This window comes from Cyanistes caeruleus, chromosome Z (genome assembly GCF_971803275.1).
Source record: "Cyanistes caeruleus chromosome Z, bCyaCae1.hap1.1, whole genome shotgun sequence".
Classification (NCBI taxonomy): Eukaryota; Metazoa; Chordata; class Aves; order Passeriformes; family Paridae; genus Cyanistes; species Cyanistes caeruleus.
In genome coordinates, this window is record NC_141732.1 from 49,313,476 (window position 1) to 49,337,648 (window position 24,173).

At 40.1% G+C, this 24,173-nt stretch overlaps 2 protein-coding genes across 33 annotated transcripts in view; one reads left to right on the forward strand and one right to left on the reverse strand.

Annotated features, from left to right (window-relative positions):
- CCDC171 (coiled-coil domain containing 171) overlaps positions 1-6,192 on the reverse strand; it is a 158,139-nt gene extending 151,947 nt beyond the window's left edge. For 19 of the 28 annotated variants that reach the window (XR_015281018.1, XR_015281019.1, XR_015281016.1 and 16 more), the window contains exons 1-3: positions 3,394-3,599; positions 1,250-1,356; positions 318-490 (exon numbers count right to left, since the gene is read on the reverse strand). Coding sequence is in view for 13 of the 28 variants with exons in the window: in XM_086869231.1 (XP_086725357.1) it covers positions 318-364 (47 nt within the window). In the remaining 15 variants the exon portion in view is untranslated. Of the gene's footprint in view, positions 1-317; positions 491-1,249; positions 1,357-3,393; positions 3,600-5,160 lie in introns of those variants that run through there. The other 9 variants (XR_015281013.1, XM_086869229.1, XR_015281021.1 and 6 more) reach the window with 6 other exon arrangements.
- Positions 3,573-24,173, forward strand: part of PSIP1 (PC4 and SRSF1 interacting protein 1) — a 38,144-nt gene continuing 17,543 nt past the window's right edge. The window contains exons 1-8 of one of the 5 annotated variants that reach the window (XM_086869253.1): positions 3,573-5,822; positions 7,113-7,303; positions 8,264-8,340; positions 12,424-12,562; positions 18,536-18,652; positions 21,693-21,800; positions 22,616-22,678; positions 23,593-23,692. In XM_086869253.1, coding sequence (XP_086725379.1) covers positions 7,232-7,303; positions 8,264-8,340; positions 12,424-12,562; positions 18,536-18,652; positions 21,693-21,800; positions 22,616-22,678; positions 23,593-23,692 — 676 coding nt within the window. In that variant the 5' untranslated portion in view covers positions 3,573-5,822; positions 7,113-7,231. Of the gene's footprint in view, positions 5,823-6,079; positions 6,654-7,112; positions 7,304-8,263; positions 8,341-12,423; positions 12,563-18,535; positions 18,653-21,692; positions 21,801-22,615; positions 22,679-23,592; positions 23,693-24,173 lie in introns of those variants that run through there. The other 4 variants (XM_086869250.1, XM_086869249.1, XM_086869252.1 and 1 more) reach the window with 4 other exon arrangements.

A 24,173-nucleotide genomic window follows, 5' to 3' on the forward strand; every position in this document is an offset into this window, starting at 1 on the left:
GACAAGCTATGGTTGTTACATTCCTTGCAGTTGGCTCAAGGCCAAGGTGAATGTGGCTCTGAGCAATCTCATCCAGTGAAAGGTGACCCTGTCCAGAGCAGAGGGCTGGACTTCAATGATCTTTGAGGTCTGTTCCAACCCTGACCATTCCATAACTCTAAGATCTAGTAACTGTATTGACATGGCATAGCTTGCATATATCACACTGTATCTGGTTCTTTTTCAGCCCGAGTTACATAATTTCAGGGATCTAGAAAATAAACCACAAAAATCAAGAACTATATTACTGGACTTAAAAATACAGAAATGAAACTTACCTTCTAGCTTCTGTAACGGTGCAGCTGACTGGAGAGGATGAACTCATGATGGCCAATAGGCAGCTTTTTAAGCTGCATAAACTATAAACTCTGGAGAATGAATCGTTGACTATATATACATTTACTTAGCAAGCCTCCAAGATGATTCTCCAATATCATAAAAACATTAAAATCTGTAACAGAGACGTGCTTTTGTTTATTTGGCAACATAGTGAAATAATAGTTTGTTAATACTCACAAGCAATTAGAAAACAGTGTTACTACTATGTCATGTGAACAATTACCAACTATAATTTTACAGTTTTAGACAACTATGAGAATTGTACTTCAAGTCCTTTAAGCTTAAATACTGTAGATTAACATATACATATATAGTAACATAGTAGAATATCCCCTGCCAAGGTTTACAGAATATCAGTAAAAAATATTTTGTTTACATACATTGATCCTCTGTCTTGTAAGAATTTTACAAACTCCATTTCTGTTAAATTCTATTGAAATACATATACCATGATTGCTGGTAAGTTTGTTGTCTGGTAACAGCCTTTAACACAGCAAGTCTTCCAAGTGTTTTACAAACCTGGAATTTTCTATTTGAATATATTTTTATTGTTTATTGTAATAGGACTATACAGGAGGAACACTAAATTGAACTATAACTCCTCTCACCTTTAGAATGAAGCATTAACTTAGTGTTACAATAAAAAAGAAATCAATATAGACAGCATATTTATAATGCAGACCTTAAAAAAATCCATTGTTTACATCAAGTTGCACAGCAAACTCTTTAATGCCCTCTTTTCATTAATTAAAGCAAGGTAACATGAAACATAAGCTGTATTCAACAGTCAATATTAATGAGCCATAAAGGTTTGTTTTCGAACATGATAGCAGATGGACATCCATATTAAAGGCCAAAACAGGAAACTTGCCTGGACTCCACTTTGCCATCCCTCATTTGCAGCCACATGTTCACAGAATCATAGAATAAGCTGAGTTGGAAGGCATCCATTAGAATTATCAAGTCCCAATCCTGGCCCTGCAAAGGACACCCCAAGAGTCACTATGTGCCTGAGAGCATTGTCCAAATGCTTCTGGAACTCTGTCGGGCTGTGCTGACACCAGTTCCCTGGGAGTCTGTTCCAGGGCCCAACCACCCTCTGGGTGAAGAAACATTTCTGAATATCCAACCTAAACCTCCCCTGACACAATTTCAGACCATTCCCCCAACTCCTGTCAGTGGTCACCAGAGAAAAAGGATCAGTGCCTGCCCCTTCACTTCACCTTATGAGGAAGTTGTAGCTGTAATGAGGGTCCCCTAAATCTCCTGTAGGCTGAACAGACCAAATGACTTCAGCCATTCCTCATAAGGCTTTCACTAACCTTGTGGCTCTCTTTTCAATGCTAAAACTCTAATGTATTTTTTATATTGTGGTGTCCAATGGCAGCAGTTGGTATAATATATTAATATAAACTGATTTTACTCATTCCAGTTGCTACACTAGAAATACAGAGAAGAAAAAAATGCATTTCTGCTTCAGTCTATAATTTTAACAGAAAATAAAACAAAAAACAATTATTTCTAAAAACTTTGAGTTTTTGGTTTGGGGTTTTCTCTTTGTTTTGCTTTTACAGAAAAGCAGTATATTCATATAGAATAGCTAGATGGAGCCTTTGTGATTTTTAACATCTATGTATTTGAATTCACCATAGTGCATATGTTCATAAGACTCAAAACACAGTAATTGCCATGCAACAGTCACTCACACTCCTAAAGAAAACAACATAGCTTTCTTTCCATCTCAGATGAGAAAACAGTTGAAAACCACATTTTCAGTGTATAGACCATGGTATAATTTCTAGGCACATATTAAGTTCCATTAAATTATTGGCGACTTGCACACTGAAAGCTTTAACTTTACGTGAGAGAAGAAAATCTTGATAAAGTACTTGTAATACTGTACTCAATAAAGATTAATTGCTTTGATATAAAAGAAAATTAGGTATCCTGGTATAGAAAACTATACCTCTATCAATTGTGCCAAATTTTCACATTAAAACATAGCTCTGAAAACTAAGAAACTAGTTTTTCATACTACCCTTTTCTTAATATTGATTGCCAAAAAAATATATTTGGCTTTATACCAAAATCTGAACAGTAGGAAAAAAAAAATGGTGCAACTAAATGCAGCAGAAAAAAAAAATCTATCTCAAAACATAAGCAAAATCTCCTCTGATACATCCACACCACCTAGAAGTTTTAGAATCTTCTGAAATTACTTCTAAGTCTTTTAATAACCTTGGGAGGGGGAAGGGAAACGGAATATCTAATGACTGTTTTGTGGGAATGCTAATGATTTTGAATATACATTTCTCTGCTAAGATGCACATACATAGTTCACTAGAACACATATGTATACACTCCAAAAGCATGCTATTTCAGTTAGGGGAAAAAAAAAATACTGGGCATGGAGTGGCTCGTAAGAGCTCCACAATCAAACAAATCAAACAAAGTAGTTAAGTTTTTGCTTGAGGAGGTAATACATTCGATGGATGTTACCTACAAAACTTGTGTCATATTCTCCCCACGAAGTTCTGAATGTGCTTAACTAACTTTATGAAGGCCATTGATTTAGACTGGATGTGGAGAAGGAATTTTTTACTGTGAGTGTGCTGAGGCACTGGAACAGGCTGCTCAGAGAAACTGTGGATGCCCCACCCCTGACAGTGTTCAAGACCAGGCTGGATGGAACTCTGAGCAACCTGGTATGGCGGGAGGTGACCCTGCCCACGGTAAAGGAATGCAACTGGAGGATCTCTAAAGTCCCCTCCAGCAAACTAAATCTAACCAAGATGCGCTAATTTAAAACACGCAAAGCCAGGCGGAACTACCACACCTGTGCTGCAACCTATAAAAGTTCACCAGTTTCGGCTGAACGAACCACTAGCTTTTCACTAACGCAGGCTGAAAAATTTTAAGCAAGCAGAAAACCAAAGTAGCAGCATCCCTTCGCTCCGCTGGCGCCGGAGCGGCGCTGCCTGAGCGCACGCTGTGTCGGCGGCTTCGGCGCTTTACCTGGCAGGAAGGGCTGAGGGAACAAGGTCAGAACAGAGCTCCAGCAGCAGCACCCCGAGGCCGCTCCGGGCAGCCGGGAAGCGCCGGGAAGCGCCGCGCCGTTTCCAGGTGCCGCCAGCAGGGACGCGGCCGGCGCGGAGCGCCTTCCCAACGGCAACTTCCGGCCGCGGCGCAACGTCATCAGAGGGCGGCGCGGCGGCGCGCGCAGCCCCGCGCACAGCGCCCGCACCGCCAGCCCCGGGCCCGTCCTGGGCCTTCTCACCTCCGAAAATATGAAATGCGTGAGGAAAATTAAAATGACCGATTGACATGAGCGCCAGATTGAGATGTGCATGTCCTCGGATTCGGGGCAGCACATTCTTCAGTGAGCTTGTCAAGAGAAGCAAACTGAATGTTAATCTTGATTCTGAGGGGGAAAAAATATATTTTGGGAGACCGTGAGACAAAAATCACAGCAGGGTGGATGAGGGAGACTGGTTACAAGGTTACCACTGCGCAAAGGGAAAGGTTCTTTGAAACATCTCAACTGAGAGATTTCAAGACCCAGATGTAAACACATGATGTCAAACAACAGCATAAGAGAGTGAGCGAATAAAATCAACCCCACCATACCCTAGAAAAGTGGACAATAGCAGTAACATGTCAGTGGTATATCCTTCAAGGTAAAAAAATGAAGTTTTAATGAAAGGAAAAAACTCTGTAATATTTTCACCCTCTGAGATAAAGTCTCCAAAGTTAATTTAGAGTTTCTGACTTGATTTCTATAATTGGCTTTTCCTGATACTGGGTTTTTCTGTTTCTCTATCATGCAATTATTTTAAATGTCTTGTGCAAAATCAAATAAGTTCTTTGCCCAGGTTCACGAAAATAGATCTCATTAATTTCTCTTAATAACAGCATGGTTGGGGTTTTTTGGATCAAAAATGCAGAGTGAAGGGGATGTCCTCTGCTGTTCTCTGATGAGTAGTCAAAAATTAACATGAAAAATGGCCTCAGCAAATTGAAATATATAAATTATGTGATAATATGAAAGGAAACAGAGACTTAGCATCATATTTTAATTATGTGATGGGCTTTGGCAGTATAAAAACTTAGAAATTATTAACTAGTAATATTAGCTTATCAGCCCAAAATGTTCCACACACACTTTTTTACATTGATAAACAAAAATTACTCTAACAACATTAGTGCTGCTGCATGCATGTAGTTAAACAAACACCTTTCCTTCCTCCCACACTGAAAAATATGCCGCATATACAGAACCAGAGAACATTATTTAGGCTGGAAAAGACATCTAAGATCATTGAGTCCTACCATTAGCCCAGCACTGCCAAGGCCACTACTAAACCATGTCCCTAAATGCTGCATCTCTATGTCTTTTAAATACCTCCAGGGATGGGGACTTTCACCCCAAATGATCATTCATTTTTACATAGGAAGAAAGTTTTATATCTATCTTAATATACTGATGATTTTCTATTTTTCTATGAGAAAATTGATGTCAGGGATATGAACTTTGCTACCTCCAAGGAAATAAAAAAAATTTTACTTAAGCCATCAGAAAATTGTAGTCTGATATTGCTTGACACAGATGGTGTGAAATTCTACAGATAAAGTTTATAAAGCAACATTTTTAATTTGAGGAGGAGAGAGCCTAGAACAAATCACAACCTGTTCTGCGGCAACTGCAGTGGGTGTTTTGGCCCAGACTCGAGTTTCAGTATCAAAACTGAAAGGGTTAAGATGATTCTTCTCACAAGGACTTACCTTTATGTTCAAGTAGCACAGAGGGCAGCCAGCAGAAAACTGACCTGTAAAACTTGTGCGTCAGACCACACATCAAGGATGAAAACTTGAGCACAAAATGGCTAGGTCTGCTTCGGTAAGAGAGTGTAAGGAGTAATTTTTTCTGCCCCACTTACAACTTTCTTTTGGATTGGGCACCCATTGTACAGCACAGACATACTATGACTTGCAGGTGGTGCTGTGTGGGGCCATCACACAGGACTAAAGTCACAGAGAGCGGACAGGCCAGCTAGTTTTTGATGCAGATTTAGAATTATATACAACAGGACAGGCAGACCATCAGAAGGAAGGAAGGAAGGTTGTGTGTTTATATCTGGTTTTGAGGTTTATATCTGTTTCTGAGGTCTCCACTTTGAAGAAAGGTATTTGTGGGGAGGCTGGCAGTGGCTGACGAACTCATTAAGGAGATCAGCTGATAGAAACAGGAGGGAAAGGCACAGTGGCTTGAAATGCTAGGCGAAGAGGAAGCTTAATGCGGATTGATAAACCAGGAGAGAACAGATACGAAGAGGACAAGGAGAGTAACATAGTCTAAATTAGTAACAATCCTAGAAAACAAAACCAATCGACCAAACCACAGAAAACCTCGACCAAACCCAGAAGTTTAGGGCGATAAGTAGCAGGTAAGGACTCTGTTATAGACTTAAGAAAATAAATCGGCCTTGGGTTGTTGCATGCTGGGGGAAGTCAAGCCATCAAGCAAGTGGATGGGGAGTACCCGGCGAACACGGGCAGCTTCGGGGCCGGCAGCAGACAGGGATGAGAAGCCCGGCAAGGGGACGGCCTTCTACCAGGGCTCGTGAGGCGTGAGACACACAAAGGGCCCCGCGGGGACAGTGGCACTCGCCCACTTTGCGAAGGAGGCTGGTGCTCGTTAACCACGCCAGCCGATCAGTGGCTGCGCACGGCCCATCCGCCCGCGCGCGCGGCTGCCTCGGCTCCGCTCGGCTCCGCTCGGCTCGGCTCCGCTCGGCTCGGCTCGGCTCGGCTCCCGCCGCGGCCGAGGGTGGTCCCACAGCCGCGCTGCCGCCGCGGCTCCTCCTCCTCCTCTTCCTCCTCCTCTTTTCTTCCTCCCTGTCCTCCTCCGCTCCCACCCGCGGCGCCGCGGCCGCTCCGCCCCCACAGGGGGAGGAACGAACCACTTTTCCGACTGCGGGGAGAGCGAACGAGGCTTTTCCCATTCCTTTCACCAACTCTGCTTCAGTCCGGCGGGCTCTTTCATCTCGTGGCTGCCCGCATTCCCCCAGGTGTGGAGGCGGGAGCCAAGCCGTCTGTCTGACGGCGGGGCGCTGGCCGAGTCCCCGCCGGCGCTCCGGAGCTCCCTGGCCGTCCCGGTGCGGTGTGCCGGGTGGTAGCGGCGCTCTGGCGGGAGGAGGCAGCGCGGCCGTGTTTCCCGCGGCGGGCGGCGGGCCGGGCGCCAGCGCGATTGGTAGTGGGGTGCTGCACCAACGCTGGTGAAGCGGCGGGCGGGCGGGTTGGGGAGAGACAGAGAGCGGAAGGGGGGGTCAGGGGGAAGAGGGAAAGAGAGAGCGAGAGAAAAAGGGATGGAGGGATGGATGGAGGAGAGCAGGACGGCCGGGCGGAGTTTCTTTTCCGCGCGCCCCCTCCCTTCCCCCTCTTGCCCCCCTGCAGCGCTCTCGCGCCATCGTGCCCGCGTGCGTGAGGGGGCGAGTGGCCGGTCGGGGGCGGGGGAGATCGGGACAAGGTGGCGAGTGGCTCTCCTGGCCGGGGGCGGCCTGGCCCTGCCCGCGGGCGGGGGCTGAAGCTGCGGAGTGCCCAGGGGGTCTGTTTGCAGGGGTGAAAGGCGGGCACGGCACAGCGTGCCCCAGCCAGGAGCCACCCGCCCTTGCTGACGTGCCTTCTTGTGTTGCCCTTCTCTGCGCTCCCCCGCCCCGATGTGTTTATCCCGGCAGCGAGTGGCAGGCACCTCGTGTGGCTGACAGTGCCTCCGTGGTTGCTGGAGGCGCAGAGCTTTTCCTTCTTTCGGCCCGGCTCTCCTGGCGACAGCAGGGCTTCTCGTCGGTAAGAAAACATGAGCCGAGATTTCAAACCCGGAGACTTGATCTTCGCCAAGATGAAAGGTTACCCCCATTGGCCGGCTAGGGTAAGGCTTCCCCTCCTCCCCCTGCCTCGTTCTCTGCGGGGTGCGCTCACACACCTGTGCTGAGCAGCGCCTTCAGCTTCGCCTCTGGTGAGGGAGGACATGGCTGGGCTCCCGGGTGTAGAAGCGGCTTTGCAGTCACATTGCAGATCCGTAACAACTAGCCCTCTCAAGTAGTCATTAGTTGTGCTAATTTGTGTAACGCGGCTTTACGGAATGAAGACTGCTGCATTGATGGCATGACACTGGAGCTTGTGCAGGCCCCTGGAGCTGTACAAAAATTATGTCCCCTGTCATATCAGTTATCAAATGACTGCTCTTTGCAAAAGGAAAACAGTAATTTATGGCAAGGTTACTCTTAAGTGGGCTATGTCTACTGTGCTTTCTGTTAAATAGGCTAAGTGTATATGGTGACTTGTCCAGTTGTTTTTTGTGTTCTCTGTGCTACCGTGGAAAAGTCATGCCAAGTTCTGAGACTGCTGTAGGTCATTTGTTGGATGAGGGAATGGAGGTTTAAAAGTATTTAGCTAAGATGCTGATTTAGGAATTTGGTTTCTTTTAAAGTTTATTATCCTTTTGGTAGAAATTCACATTTGGGCTTCCACAACTTACGAGGTTAGTATAAGGGCAGGAAGTCTTGCTGTTGCTTTTCCTTTAGGACGGGCAAGATGTGAATGAAAGTGTATTGTGCCTTTTACGTGTAACACATTGCAATTTCTGCTTTTAAAAGAAGTGATCATATGAAAAGAATCTCTGTAAACTGAAAATAATGTAATTTTCTATTGTTGCTAATACTGGTTTTGATTCTGCTATATTTTTTTGACATACTGTTAGAAAGAGATCTCAGTTCCTGCTTTACTTCTCTGTAGCTTTTTTTATTCCCATTTTAATGCTTAATTTTTACCTATTTCCCCCTAAACCCTGTTACTTGATTTGAAATATAATAGGCTGTGTTTTTCTTAGGTGGATGAAGTTCCTGATGGAGCAGTAAAACCTCCTATGAATAAAATGCCTATTTTCTTTTTTGGCACCCATGAGACGTAAGTCCTTTACATTTCAGGGTTTCGGTTTTTTCATTTTGAAATGCTGTGATACAAAGTTACGTTCACTGAATGTAGTGTATTTCAAGCTATTGTATTTATTAGCATGTCTTCCTAATCTTAATCCTAATTCCTGATCTCTTTTGTCAAGACATGCTTCTCTAACATTTACTTAAACTGTTCAAGTGAATGGTAGACCATAACCATAACATGTACACTTTGTTCATCAGAAAAAAAAAAACTTGTGCCCACATTGATGTGGCTGATTGTTTTTTCTTTTTTTACTGTAATGAATTTAATTATAACTCCGTATATCCTCAAAATTCTCAATGCTGTATTCACAAAGAAAGTGAAATAGACAGGTAATCAAGTGCTGGGGTTGTTTTTATTGCTTGCTTTTTTGTTTTTTTTCTGACAGGGTTTTGGGTTGTGGGTGGTGTTATGTCTATGGGACCTGGAGAGAGACAAGGAAGTGCAGTTAGCTTCATATCTATCAAAATACTGACCTTTGGGTACTTAGAGCAGTGTTTTGAAGTCATACAGTATTTGCTTTGAGAGGCTGTATGTCTTCCACTGATGAAATTAATAGAAAATATTCTGTTCTGGGGCTTATGTAGTTCTGTGTTTTTGAAAATTACTGTTTGCTTTTCAGCATGACTGGTTGGGTTAGTATAGATTTAAGGCATCATCAATCCAGTGCTCCATTTGTTGTTTGAGTTGTGAAAAGAAACCCAAGCAATTTAAACCTGTATTGGTATGCTTTTAATTCTTACGTTTTTCTTAATGAAATGGTAGATTGAAGTTGTGTGAGGAAGTTGTCCATTTCTCAACATTTTGTGGAAGGATCTTTCGTTTTATCATTTTATTATATGCACTGGAATTGCTTTAATCTGCTACTTTATATCTGCCTTTTAGTAAGCTGTGCTCAGATAAGATACATTGTCCTGTTGAGTTAAAGAGTAAGCATCCCCTCCTGTTGGCATTACTTGCTATTACTTTTCTTAAAAAGCAACTTCTGTGATGAAAAAGATGCCTATATGCTTGGCCCGTGTATTTTTTTTACCTAATCTCATCTTTCAATAAATTTTTCAATGGCTAAATTTTTTTAGTTTGGTTGGAGTTTTTGTGTGTGCGTAATTTAGCGGGTAATGAAGAGTATGTGCAATTTGATTCCAGGTTGCGAGATTTGTCTTGTCCATTGTTTTAATTGTCATTTTAAATGTGTTTGGTTTCCTTTTTTTCTTAAATTTTTTACACAACTGAACTTTGGCAACCGCAATGCAATTCTGCTTTGTTTCTGCTGTTGGTGAAGTATACATAATTGTGGATTGTACTGGGGTTTTGTGCAGTTGTAAATAAGTTTGGGAATGCAGGTTGAATGTAAGGGAGACAAAAATAACTCCTCATATCAAGCTTTAAAAATACTGGTGCAACTCTTGAGAAGTTTTATATCCTACTTCAGATTTAGTTTAGGGCTCTTAAGAGATGTTTGGGTTTGAAAGGTTTGGTAACTGGGGGCTTTTTTCTAGTTTGCATGACTGATTTGAAATGTTTGTTCCTCACTCTGGTGTAGTTACAAAATAAAGTTTTGCTGGGATCTGTTTTTTGTTAGGCTTTAGGTCCCAGGTTACTAGAATACTAGAGAAGCTTCTTGTGTCTGTTTCACACATGTTGCAATGTACAGGGTGTTCCATGACCCAGCTGTCTCCTGGTGTTTGTTAAGCATGGTGCTTATCTTAACATCTGTAGAGTGATAATCGTTGAAACTTTTATAATTCTTGGTCTCACTCCTTTACAGCACATACCTGTAAATTACAATAGGAAGGAACTGATCAGGTGACAAAGGAGACTGATGTTCCATAGCATGTAATTTTGTTTAGGTTTTTAGCTGTAAATAGTGACTTCAGTGATGCACCAGGAATTATGTAGAATTAATAATTTCTTGTACTTTTTAAATGGGAATTAAAATAAATTTGGTAAACTTGTTCTGTGGTATGCTTCTCACAGTTAAGACTTACACATTGTATGAAGTTAGACACTCTACCTTCAGCATTTTAGTAGGCTGTGTGTGTGCAGTCTATTTTACTGTAAGTGTTGGCAACTTTGAAAACCCACATAATCAGTTTATTCTGCTAAAACGTCCTGTATAAAGCATGACAGGATTTTAGACTGCATAGATGGTTACAGCAGGAAAAAGGAGCCATGGGGGAAAAGGAAAGCAAAATTGTCTTTGGAATAATTCTTATTTGACTTTTAGAAATAATAATAATTTGGTTTATGAAGTTACTGTAAATAAGTATTAACCTTTACTTTGCAGGATTTTGTTTACTCTTAAGTGTTTTTTTTTAAAAAAACCAACTTATTGTGTTGGAAGAGCAATAAAATGAATACTGTTTTAATAAACACTTTATTTGGATATGTTGTGGCAGCAGATCATATCAGTACAAGTTTTGTTTGGTCACAGATGAACAGGTCACACTGAACTTTAGTTTCTGGACTTTCTGTATTAGGGTAATCTCCTTTTATTCAGTTTTTCTTGTTCCTTTTTATTTATTGGTACACAAAGATTGCAGCAGCCTAGTAAGCCTCATAACCTTTTCAGAGTAGCAGTTCGCAGTTGTTTTTCATTGCCTGACAATATGGGCAAAGGCTTAGAGACTGGAAGAAATGCTTGCTTTCCGAAAATAGGGAAGAAGAGAATCAATTTTTTCCCTGTTTTGGTCTCTCCCAGTTGCTCTGTATCCCTCCCCATCTTTTTGGTCTGGGTGAATAAGCTTTGCAGGTGCATGCTTCCCACACTGGCTGAATCCTCTCTTGACTGTCTCTTGACAAGAGGTGGGTGATTAGTAGTCCGAGCTGACAATTGTGTACTTTGTGCACATAGATGAGTATTTACTGCTGGAGTAGATAATGCTTAAGTTTTCAATGAGATTCTATGGCTTTTCTTTTTTCTCTCCTCCTTTTAGTGGGGTGTATGTCTGAAGTAGCTGTTGTGTTATTTTTTTAAGCATAGTGAAGGAAATAGTGGAGGTTGGAAATATCTGTTTAACTTTACTATGAGCTGTTACTTCAGAAAGCAAGTATCAAGCAACTTTTCAAATAGTTGGATGTAATATAATTGCAATAACACAAAGTCTAGGTATGGGTTGAAACTGAGAAGGTACCACCAAATTGTACATTTTTCTGTTAGCAGCAGGTAGATTGGTACAGTGAAATCCTAACTTCAAAAGGCCATGAACCTGAAGCAGAAATGGAGTAGTCTTTGATGCTCTTCAGCATAAACCATAATATTGCTTCTCAATAACATGGTACCTCATTTTCCCAAGTCTGAACTTGGAGGTGCTAGTAGTGAATACTGTGACTTTGACATATGAGAAAAGATAATAGGTAAAAGCTTTAGTTTGACAGCTTACAGTAGGAATAAGAGTGGTTTTGGTTTGTCTGGAAAAGATACACAGGCAGCATCAAGACTGTTCCAAGAGTCTTAAAATAAAATAATTGTCATGTTTACTTCATCAAGAAAATAACTGGGGGAGAAGCTTAAAATAAGAAAGTCTTTATTGTTTAAATTTCATAAATCAAGTTGTGAGGTCCTATTGTCAGATCCTGAAAAAAATCTGAATTAATGCAGAATTAATTACATTCTTACACAGCATTCTTAAAAATATGTGGGCAGTCAGTATATTCAGGTGATGCTTTTTCACATTCAACCCAAAATATTCAAGGATGCTTTATTCTTAACATTTAAGCATGTTTTTCTTCCTCAAGGAAGCAATTGCTCTATTTGTTTGTGAGTTTTTAATTTATCTGGTTCACAGTAGCTGGTTGACTTGTTACCTGCAATCTTAAGGTGCAGTGCTGAGCATTTCTTGCCCAGATATGCAATGCTCTGGGAAGGAGGGAAGTTTCTGTGTGTGGTGGTAGTAATGGAAACCTTGGGCTTGCAGGCCAAAATTCAGAAAACTAAGGATTCTAGTAGAACAGTTATTACAATACAAATGAATTTAATATTTAATAGTATTTGGTGCTTGCTTCTTTGAAAAGACTAATTAAAATGTGAATTTTGTTCTTCCTTTCCTTAAGGGCATTTCTGGGGCCAAAGGACATATTCCCTTACTCAGAAAATAAAGATAAATATGGCAAACCAAATAAAAGAAAGGGTTTTAATGAAGGCTTGTGGGAAATTGACAATAATCCCAAAGTGAAATTCTCTCATCAGCAGGTAAGCTATGCAGACTCCACAAATCTTTGTTTCTTTGGGGGAGGAGGGGAAATGTTTTCCTGACACATGGTAATGATTCATTGTTCCTGTTTAACGGCAGGTTAGACAAAATTTCATATATTTAAAAAATTTTAAATACTGCTTATAATTGGTGTCTAACATTGATAGAATAAGGAGAGATGAGGGTTGTTTAACTGGAGATAGATACATACTTACAACTATGTATGTCCCTAAAATGCCTTTGTAACTGTGCTACTGTGCTTGAAAAGTGGTGGGTTTTTTGGTGTCTCAAGTAACTGCCCCAAAACCAAACATGCATGTCCACAAGTATCCTTGTAAGATTTCAGTACATGCTCTCTTAGTATGCAGTATTTTCATTCTAGCAGTTGGAAACAATGTGATGTTTGCCTTTTAGCCCTTGTCATATAACTTGATTCAAGTTTTGTCCATCAGTAGTTCCTTGTTTCTTGCCCTTTTTGTAAGACCTGTAAGCTTAAACCAGAGCTATGCAATGCTACCCATAAAAGGACCCAAATTTAATACAAAGAGAAGTTCTCTTGCTCATTTTGTCTTTGCTTGCTCAGGACATAGTGTAAACTTCTAGTTTTGCTATGTACAGTGAATGTATACAGGCCTTGGTTACATTGGGTCTTCTAGGCAATGCTGCAATAATAAAAAAAAATGCTTTCTGTTTTTTTGGCTGTTTTTGCACAACGTGCTGGATTACCATTTCAGGAGTAATTAATTCCTGCTTCCTAAGATATCCCATGTTACTATGTTTCTGGTTTGAAGGAGAACGTGAATCAAGATTTAAAGAGTTTCTGAAGTATTGATAGAAACTGTATTTCAGGTGTACAGTTTCTTCTTTGGGATATGGAAAGATGCTAATCCCCACATCACAGTGGAAGGACTGTAGTAATAAGAGGCAGATACTTTCTGGTACTGTAAGATACAAATTGATACACCTTTTCACTGTCCTTAATGTGGCACTTGAAAAGAGATGCTCTGTGGATGCTGTGAGTCATTCTAACTCATTGTAACATAAAATGTGGGTATAAATAATCAACAGTAAAAACTTTGTCTAATACTTTGTTTCACTCCAGAAATCAGTCAGTTCAGTTAACCAGTGCTTTCAGTAGCATCTGAAACATTCCTAGATACATCTCCAGTTGGGAAAAGAAACAAAACATGTTGCCAAGAGATAGATGCACCCTGTTTTCTTAGTATAACAGCTTTTCTCCATTCCTATGCTTCAGCTGCACTTTCTACACAGCCCTTCTTGCTCAGGTTCTGTCTAGAGACATTGGGTTGTTCTTTGCAGTTTTTTCCCTATTTCTTTACTGAAAAGAAAGAAAAAGTTTTTTTCCAAGGTCATATTTAAGTCCTGTTCTTCTATGTGAGCAGTACAACTACTGGAAGAAGAAATTCTTCTTAGTAGGGATGTTTTAATTGGAGTCCTGCATATAGTTCTGGGCTACTCAATACAATTTGAGGAATAAGAAGGTACTGGACAAAGAGACTCGTGAAAGACCATGAATGTGATGGACTGGAGCATTTCTGGTGTGAGGAGATGCTCAGACAATTGTGACTGCTCAGCTCTGGTGAACTTACGTGGGTTCTCCTCAATCTATGCAAATATGTGAAGCAAGGCTACAAAGGGACTTGGTCGAACAAGTTAGGGTTTTTTTAGGGGTTTACAGTGACATGACCAGAGAGCACAGACTGAAATATGGGAGGTTCTCTCTGAATATGAGGAAGCTTTTTTTTTTTTTTCTTCTCTCTCTGACTGCTTCCTCACTGAGCACTGCTACAAGTTGCTCAGTGAGGTTGTGAAGTTGCCATTCGTGGAGATACCTACAAGTCATCTAGACATGGTCCTGGTCAGCCAGCTGTGGGTTTCCCTGCTTGACCAAAGGTTGGATCAGTTTGAAATACAGAAAGAATGAAATTAAGCAGTAGATTCATGCAAATTTGCTTCTGAATTTTTCCTTGAACTGTAGAAAGCTTTCCTTTTGATAATCTTTTCCTTGTACTCTGTGCTAGGCATTATTAAAAGCAAGTTTTACTTGGAGCAAATCAAACCCTTTAGCCAGCTTTTGTTTTTACTTTTGGGTAGTCCTTGTTGGTGCTAATAGAGTATATCTATAAAAGGCTTTATTTAACAGCTAAGGCTTTTTTGAGGAGTACGACTTCTGGATATTTTAGTCAGGGAAGGAATGGATGTTTAAGTGTGTAATGTCTCAATTTCCCTTGGGATAGAGTTAGTTTTCTTCTTAGTAGCTGGTGCATTGCTATGTTTCGCATTTAGTATGAGAATCTTGCTGATAACACTGTTTCAGTTTTTACTAAGTAGTGTTTTCCTTAGTTTAGAGTAAACGCTATTTAGCAGCAACTAAAAAACCTGTGAGTTTTGAACATAATTCTCATACTGAATCAAAAACACCACTGTACCAGCTATGAAGAATTACCTCTATCTCAGCTGAACCTGGGACTACTAGAAATTTTATGGGGAAGCTGGTATTTATGGTTATTTATTATGGTTTTAAGGGTAGCAGAGTGCTTGAATGTCACAGTAGAGATGGACAAGGCACCTTCATCCAATGAACAGCTCTAATTTATTGTTCACAGTGTATATATGGTTTCTAAAAGCATCATGTTTAATTAGTTAGTAATTGTTTGCTACTCAGTTCATTGGTTAGTGGTTGCTCGCTAAAGATTTTCTTTTTTGAAGATATTTACATTCTTGTCTTGTGGGTACAAGTGGGTACAAGTCCCTTTGCACAGAGGTGCAAATTGGTTCCCACAGGAACGGCTAATGCGCAGGCCTGAGCCATAATTTTACAAGGCTTTTCTTTTGTAAGGTTTTACCTATATGCTACACTTGATACCAGTTTCTGAAGCTCCACCATCTTTGCCAAAAAGGGTTATGGTATAGGCAACAGAACATTCAATTTGGTGCACTTTAGTCAGTTGATACATGCTTTTTGTTACTAGTTCTGGTAACAAGAAACAAGAACAAAAAAAGGTAGTTGGAGAAAAATGCTTCCTTCAGCTGCCTCTGCTCTAGCTTCATTGGTCCCCAGTGTCCTCTCTACACATTTCATTGTGTCCCCGGGGTAAGACACTGGTGGTATGGGAGACTGTCAGGTGTGAAGTGGTTACTTTGTTTTTGCTGTTCCTTGTTTCTTACTCGGCAGGTGCATTGTGGCCTCCTCCATGGCCTGCAGCCCTACCCAGACATGCACCTTCAGTCTCCCCTCTGCCAGTGCTTGGTATTCAGGGAGCTTCCATGTCTGACCATCCAGGAGCCACTATGACTGTCACATTCACCACCACCCTGAGCTGGGGCTGATGCCCTCCCCAGCAGACAGCTCCAGTGGTCCCATCGGGTGCCCTGCTGGCTCCCTGCACACATCACACTCACACAGTCAGACAAGGTTTCCTTTCTGGCCGGACTCTGAGTTTTGTTTACCAGTCTCAGACAACTGGGTCCATAAAATAATTTAATCATGATGCAACCACAGAATAGCATCTTGAGCAGGGTATTTCCCGGGAGGGACCCTGGACAAAGGAAGCCCTGGATATTTGTACCCTCACAGGCAGAGCTTGGAAACTGTTGGGTCTTCCAGTTGAGTCTTTGGCTCCTGATGTCTGTGAGTGTCCACTGACCTGGCTGGCCTGCTATGCCCTTTATATGGCAGAGTACAAGATCTCTTGCCTCTGGCTCCTGCTGTTCACAGCACAGTCCACAATGACATGAGCTACTTTCAATAAATGTACTCTCATCTTGAAGCAACTCCTCTGGGCTGAAGTTTGGCTTGGGCAATGGCTTACGTGTCTCCTCTTTCAGTGTCCCTCCTTGACTCTGGCATCTCTTTTGCCTCAGAACCCCATGTCCCCCGTGCAGGCATATTGTTCTGTGCATAATTGTCCTTCCATCCCCTCTCCCCCTTCTCCCATTGCTACTTGACTGAAGGCACCATCTGTTTGCAGGTGAGATGGGATGCTGAAGTGAGTCAGTTCACCCCTTGCCAGCCACCTCCCCAGGACCAATTGTGATTGGCTTAGGGCAGTGATGGACTTGGTTCCACCCCTGTCACCAGCACCTGCCAACAAGCATGAGGGATGAGTGTAGGCAGTGAGGGATCTTGAAAGTGATGGCAAGTCGTTGCTTATGAAAACCGATATATAAAAATGAAATATTTTAAAGTGGAATAATGGATTATGGTCTGCTAATAGGTGCATAGGTGAATGGACACATTTCTTCAGCTGCGGTCTTGGTTGTGAATGTATCTTAAGATATTCGTTGATCTCTTTGTTTTATCTACATAGAACTCTTTGGTTTTAAAGATTCTTAGAGCTCAGCTACACACTTAAAAACACATTTAGCAGGGAAGACATTTCAGGAGTCAGAGCTTAAAAATTCAAGATGAGTAGGAAGTTTTGTGTTTGGGCATGAAGCATGTATGGGCAGAGGGAAGTGGGTGATCACGTGAAGGTTTAGGCAAAATTGAGCTTTTAATCTGGATACAAGATGATATTAAAGGGGCAGACTTGTCAGTGCTTAGTATAGAGACATTCACTTGAAATTTTTTTCCTCTTTTTTCGTCCTTTTACTGGGTTTATGTCCCAGTCTGGGAGTGTGCCCTAAGTTGTCTACCACCCTAACATGGAGGTGGGGAAATTCAAATACACCACAGTGAGATTAAGTGACAAAAGAGGTTAAATGATGGTAAACAGTAATACACCTTTATTCACATGTCAAAAAACTGAGCAAGAAAGAAAATAGAAAAGTAGGGAAAAGTGAAGAATTACAAAAAGTGAGAAAGGTAGCCACCACCAGGAATCTGCAGCATCCTGTGAAGATCCTTCTTTCCTCTGTTGGTGGGTAGAGCTCTGTTGGGACTTCTCATCCACTGATTTCTGTCTTGGCTGAGCGATGCTTTGTGGCATTGACTAAGCAGTTTCACTGCAGCGTGGGGGCCATGACAATGGCACGCACATCGAAGTTCATGGCATTCCCAGGATTCACCCTTGTCCTTGGTGGTGATGCTGCCGTAGATGGTCATGGCCCGCTTGCCACACCACATCTTCAGCTGCAGAGCATCCGGCACCTGGATGTCGCGGTTCGCACTGTTGGCAGTCTAGGCTCGAGAAGCTGCAATCTGCTTCTGCTCTGTAAATGCCACTATTCCTTCTGATGGACCCAAGCAGTGGCAAAATGGGTTGTTTGCTAGCACTTCTCCACTGCATTTTTTGTCTTAGTAAGGCCTTCTGAGAGCTGTGTTTTCTGTTTCATTGCCAGAACTGGAATGTTCCAAGAGCAGTATTGATACTTTGCAGATATTGCTTGTAACTGCTAGTAAGGGAGTTGGAGGGCATAAAGGAGATTGTAGGTTGGGCTTCAACACAAGCCTACTACTTCAGTGGAGTTAAAAAGGAGGCAGGGGAGTTCTGCCAGTAAGGGGGAGAAACCGATACACAATGTAATGGAAGAAAAAGAGTAATTTAGGCTTTATCTCCTCTGTTACTAGGTTTTAACTTTTAATTCATTAATTATCTTACTGTAATCCTTTTTCTGCTTATCTTTGAGGAACAAGTAGTTGAATCACTCAGGATTGGTAAGAATGTACTTGTTTCTAGTAGCATCAGATGTCATATTTGACCTAAAACTTTTTTTTTTTATTTCTTATCTTTCAGATATGTTATGTTTTATTATGTATAAGAAGAGACTTACATTGCAGTATGATGTGCAAATGATTTGTTTACAGCATTAGAGTTTGAAGGTTCAATAAGTAAACTGCAAATTAAATTGAAAACAGTGGAAATTAATGAAATTACATGTATTTAATATTCTTGTCCTTCTAGTAAGGAGTTCTTGACATAACACTTTCTTCAGTAATGTATGTGGGAGAATAAACTTATGGTGAGGAGGGGATTTAGATCTCATTTTTGATTTTTTTTTAATTGAAGCCGCATCCAGCCATTAACACTCCTATCAGTGAAGCTGTTGAAGAAAGCAGTCAGGAGCCTGCTGAGGGGAGTGAAGAAAAAGCAGGAGCTAAAAGAAAAAAGTCTTCTGTCCCAAAAGTAAGTGATTGAATTTCTGCTTTGTTCTGCCAGAAACATTTTCAAGTTAAAACTGTATTGCCAAGTCTTTACTTAAGTACTTTAAGCTAACAATTTTTTAATGTTGTAACTTGCCTTTGCTTCTTTTCAGATATATTTACAGTAATACTTTTGTCCTTCTGTTTTTCTTTTACAGTGCTCTATATGTTTTTACCAGTCTGTATTTCTATATCATAATACACTTAAACTAAATTCATACGTACTTCCTAGGCAGGAGAAGTTGGAAATTATAATTATCATCAAGAATTAGGTTAACTTTTCCCTTTCTGTTTTTGAAGATTTTTTAATATTATAGACAGCTATGAGTCACTTTAAATTGTTATAATTTATATTGAAATGCAGAGATAGGGTCTGTCATGGGTGAAAGGGTACTTAAGTGTGTTTGCCAGAAAAGATTTATAAGAATCAGCTAGAATTAGACCATACTCTTAATAAACTACTTAGGATATAGAGAATCTCATAGCTGCATCAATTCAACTTTTAAGCCAGAAATCAGTATGCAGTAGTTTATACAGAGTTTAGATTCTTTGTTTTGTAAATGTGTGCATATCTAAGAAACCTTCCAAAACAAATTTAATTTTAGTCTGAAACACCTTTGTTTCAATTTTCTGGTGCAGTGCATAGTTTATACTGTAAGAGGTGAAGCTTCCTAGCTTACTGTACATTTAATGATTCAGTAGTATACCACTTCAAACTTTTCTCTATTCTTTAATAGATTAATTTGTTCAAATAGGGAAATTTCTCATATGGATAGGGACAGATACTGTGTGTTGTCAGCTCTTCTCAGTGTTTTAAGAATAAAATTCTAGAATTACAAAAATTGTCCCATGCAGGTGGGTTTCACATTTATGGTATATAATTTATTTGTAGCTCATTTCTGGAAATTACTACTCAACAGGATGCACAGTGCCCTTAAATTAAATGTCAGTCTGTTTTGAGTAGACTTGCCTTTATTCTTGACCTCTGTTTCCATTTGGATTATTTGTCAAGATTTAATGTAGTTTTTCTGTAGGTGTTGCTGTTCTGTAGGCTGTTCTTCAGTATACTGATTCACAATTGCAACTAAAGAATTTGAGGTGTGTGAATAGTGTCCAGTAGCTTGGTTATTCAAGAGTAAAAAAGTCCTTTGATTGGAGGGAAAAAAAAAAATTAGTCTACTGACTGTATGCTGATAGATGATGTTGAGAATGGTTTTGGTGAGTTGGAGCCTGAAGAATTACTGACAGATTATTTCTGCTAACTTCTTACTGCCTAGAGTTCCTTATTTTAGTACTTGCAAATGTGGAATGTGAGGGTGATTTAGGTTCTGGTTGCTATACCTTAGAAGTGCTTTGAAAAACATGACTTCCTGATTGTGTTAGCAAACCAGTGGTGCTCTTCCCTCTGCGTGCTTCCTATGAAAGTATTTGTTCTTAGTCTTTGCTACTGTGAGGGGGAAACTTCTTTTAAACTGGCCTTATTGATTAATCAGGTTGCTTCACTCTGAGTTTATGCCTCAAGCAGCATTTGCTAGTAGGGATGACTTAAGCTTCATGTTTCTCATCAAAAGTGGTTTTAGGCTGTTCAATGCTGCCACAGTGTAAGAGAAACAGGAAGACATAGAGCCATTTAAACATAAAGATGTGATGGAAGATCCTGACTGTGTCCTTTTTTATAGATTTACCTAATTATCATCTTAAGGCAAAATACAGAGCAAATTTCTTTTTTTATACTAACGTAGCTATAACATTCCATTAACCAGTCCTTGTACTCTGGTTTCTTTTGGTTTTAGTGAACCAATAACTCTTCTGTCATAAAATAGTATTCTGTAAAAACACTCAGTGATTTTTTGTATCTTCATGTAATTAGAAATACTGTGTGATAGTTGCATTGTTCAGTGTTAAAATTTTAAAAGTTAACTGCTTAAAAATGGCATTTTAAAACAGGTTCTTGAAGGTGGGACAAACCAATAGTATTCAAATTGAGAGGACTGATAATCTTAAAGACATGCAGATATATAGGCTGCAATGAAATGTTGATTGTTTTGAAGTAAATAATTACAAACTCTTAATATTTCAAGTTCTAACTGCTTTTCCAAAACCGAAACCAGTATTTTAAAGATTTGAAAAAACCAACAGAACAAGAGAAAGGGCATATATTACAATCTCATGCATGATAAAACAGCTTACTTGTGGTTTGTTTACTATTTGGTCTGGTTTCAGCTAGGATAGATAGGGCTGGTTTTCTTCTTCATAGCTGGCTCAGCGCTGTGTTTTGGATTTAGTATGAGAAAAATGTTGGTAACACACTGATGTTTTAGCTTTTGCCAAGTAGTCTTGGAAAAGTCTTGGGGAAGTCCTAAAACAAGGACTTTTCCATTTCCCATGCTCTGTCAGTGAGCAGGTGCACAAGAACATGTGAGGAAGCACAGCTGTGGTAGGTATCCTTAACTGTCTGAAGGGTTATTCACACAGAATCACTGAATGGGTCAGGCTGGAAGGAAACTAGTCTTAACTTGCCTTTCTGCTCAAGCAGAGTCATCCCAGAGGACATTGAACAAGGTTGTATTTAGATTGTTCTTGAATATCTCCAGGGAGGGAGACTCTACAACCTATCTGAGCAATCTTTTGCAGTGCTTGGTCATTTCACAGTCTTCCTCGTGTTGAGGTGGAACTTTAGTGCATCAGTTTGTGCCTGTTGCCTTTTGTGCTGTTGCTTGGCACCAACAAGCAGAGCCTGGATCCATTCTCTTGCCACCCACTCTCCAGACATGTCTACACATTGATGAGGTCCCCTCTCTGTCATCTCTTTCTGAGGCTGAACAAGCCCAGCTCCCTTGGCCTTTCCTTAAAAGAAGTAGTCCAGTACATTTAGGCTTTTAATGGGTACCTAAGAAATGAGTGTACATACAGATTTAAACTACTTAAAGTGATGAGCAGCCTGATGGTAATTAGCATGTTCTCTTTTTACTATAAAATACTTTCTAATACATTTTTTTATTATCTGTTGACTTGCTTTGCAGTTGTCCCCTAAAGGCGATAATAACTTACCTACAGAAGCTGAAACAGAAGAAAAGGAGATGGATACTTCAAAGGAAGATGATCTACCTTCTGACAAAAACAGCAAAGAAGTACATGAGAGTTTTTTTTATGTGTAACAGAGAGCATTGTAATATTATGTTTATTGGTATAAATCTATTACTGAGTACTAAGTACAGTTATTACTACTGTGGCAGTTTCAGAAGCTGTTTAATTATGTAAAATTTTCTTTGTGTTCACTCATATTTATATCTCTCACTGAAGTTCCTAGAAACTGAAATTTTCCTCAGAGGGGAAACTTCTAACCTGTTTTGTCAATAAGATCAATTAAAACAGTTGGAAGACTGTGTATTTTATCACTTACCACTTACTGTATTGCAATTGTACTTCTTTTAAAGACTAGATAAAGAGTCCAGACAGACTAAAACATCACTACATAGCATCTTTATTTAGAACAGAATGTTATTTAGTGCTTAACTTGTTTTTTATCTCTCAGGAAAAACTCCTAAGTATCAGATAATCACAGAATCATAGAATGGTTTGGGTTGGAATAGACCTTAAAAATTACCTAGTTCCAATCCCCCCTTGCTGGAAGGTATACCTTTTCCTAGGCCAGGTTACTCAAAGCCCCATTCAGCCGTCCCTTGAACACTACCAGGGATGGGGCAGACACAACCCCTGTGGGCAACTTGTTCCAGTGCCTCGCCACCCTCACAGTAAGGAATTTCTCCCTAATGTCTAATATTTTTAGATTTTATTAATTTAAAAGCATGCAGTGTCTTCTTGTAAATTTCAAGATTCTTGTCTAAATTGTGTGCCAGAGGCTTCAGTAGTGTAAAAAAATTAGAATAAATGAAATGCATCTTTGTTTTATTAAGATTCTTAGGAATACTTTTAATCTTCACAGGATGTGGTGAAAACAAATGATGCTTCTATTCCTAAAGTTGCTAGAAGAGGAAGAAAAAGGAAGGTAACAACATGTCTAATTACTTCATGTTACTGGAATTTTTTGGATGTGATAATACTGGATGTTATTTCCTTTAATGTCAGATTATGCATAAATTTATGTGTTTGACACTCTACTCCCCCATTTCAAGTGCCTGAAATTTTGGCAGGAACAAAAGTTTTCCAGAGTGTTTTACAAGTCTTAATTATTTTTTAACTTGATGTGGAATAGAGAGTCCCTATTTTCCCCAGACATCTCATTACAAATAAGAAAAAAATAAGACAGAAATTGTTGCTAAACTACTAATAAAATAACCTGCATTGAAGCTCTGAAAAATTTCTTTTAACACCTTCATCATATTGAACTAACACCTGAAATACTCCCCTTTTCACAAATTTGTGATTTTTGTGGTCTCTACAACCTGGAAGAATAGAGAGTTACTTGGAAAGATACAGTTCAAACTACTTGCTCAGCATACACTAGCCTTAATGTTCATGTGGTCACTCAGCAAGCCAGATCAGGGCTCTGACCCAACTGAAAACTAGAAATAAGTAGGGGAGATTGTAAATTTGTGTTTGAGACTTAACCTTCCAAAGTTACAGCTGACAGCAGGGATGGGGGATGAGTATGAAGTATTTGAAGTATTTGACTTTAGTATGTGTGTCACAGAAAAGTAGCATGCTGTATCTGTATTCTTGTCCTTTATTCTGGTCACTAAAGTTCTTGACTGTTTTTTCCTTTTGGCATTGGAGAGGGTGAAATTAGTGGTACTTAAATATAACCTGTTAATAAGTTCAGAGACCTTTTGTGTGTACAAGCAATCACATAATAACATATATCCAGAAGCTGAAAGGTGTTTGTTTGAGAAAGTAATTGAAATAATTTGAGATACTGTCTCCATGTGTTTTTTCACTGGTGAAATTAATTTTTTAAACTAGTCTGAAAAACAACCTGAAGCTGAGGAAGCAGCAGCAGGGGCAGCAACAACTACTGGGCCAGCGTCTCCAAAAGTAAGCCCCAAAAGAGGAAGACCATCAGGTAACTTCAGAAGAACGATTTAATTTTTTTCACCACAGAAATATTGCAGTAGAATTAGTTAGGGAGTCATCACCTTCCCCAGAAGGACTATAGGGTATTTTCCATGCTAAAGGCAGATTTTGCTAATAGATTGTAGGGAGAAAACATCTCAAATTGATGAGTTTAAGACATGAATGGATTTAAATTGTTTAGTATTAATGTTTAGTCTTCTGAATTAAGGACTGGTTGGTTTGGGGTACAAGTATCAATTTTTGCAGAATACTGCTTATGTGTATATATATCTGGTAGGAGTTCTTTGGTAGGTTTGCTGCATAAAGGTTTATATTCTTTAAAGGTCTATAAAATACTTTGATAGAGTTAGAAGATCCATAAAACACAGAGATGAGAACTGGGGGAACAAGGAGCCTGTAGGTGGAGTTCAGAGGACAAGAAAAAATAAGAGCTGAAGAGACATGCTCAAAAAGATGTTTAAGATAGTCTG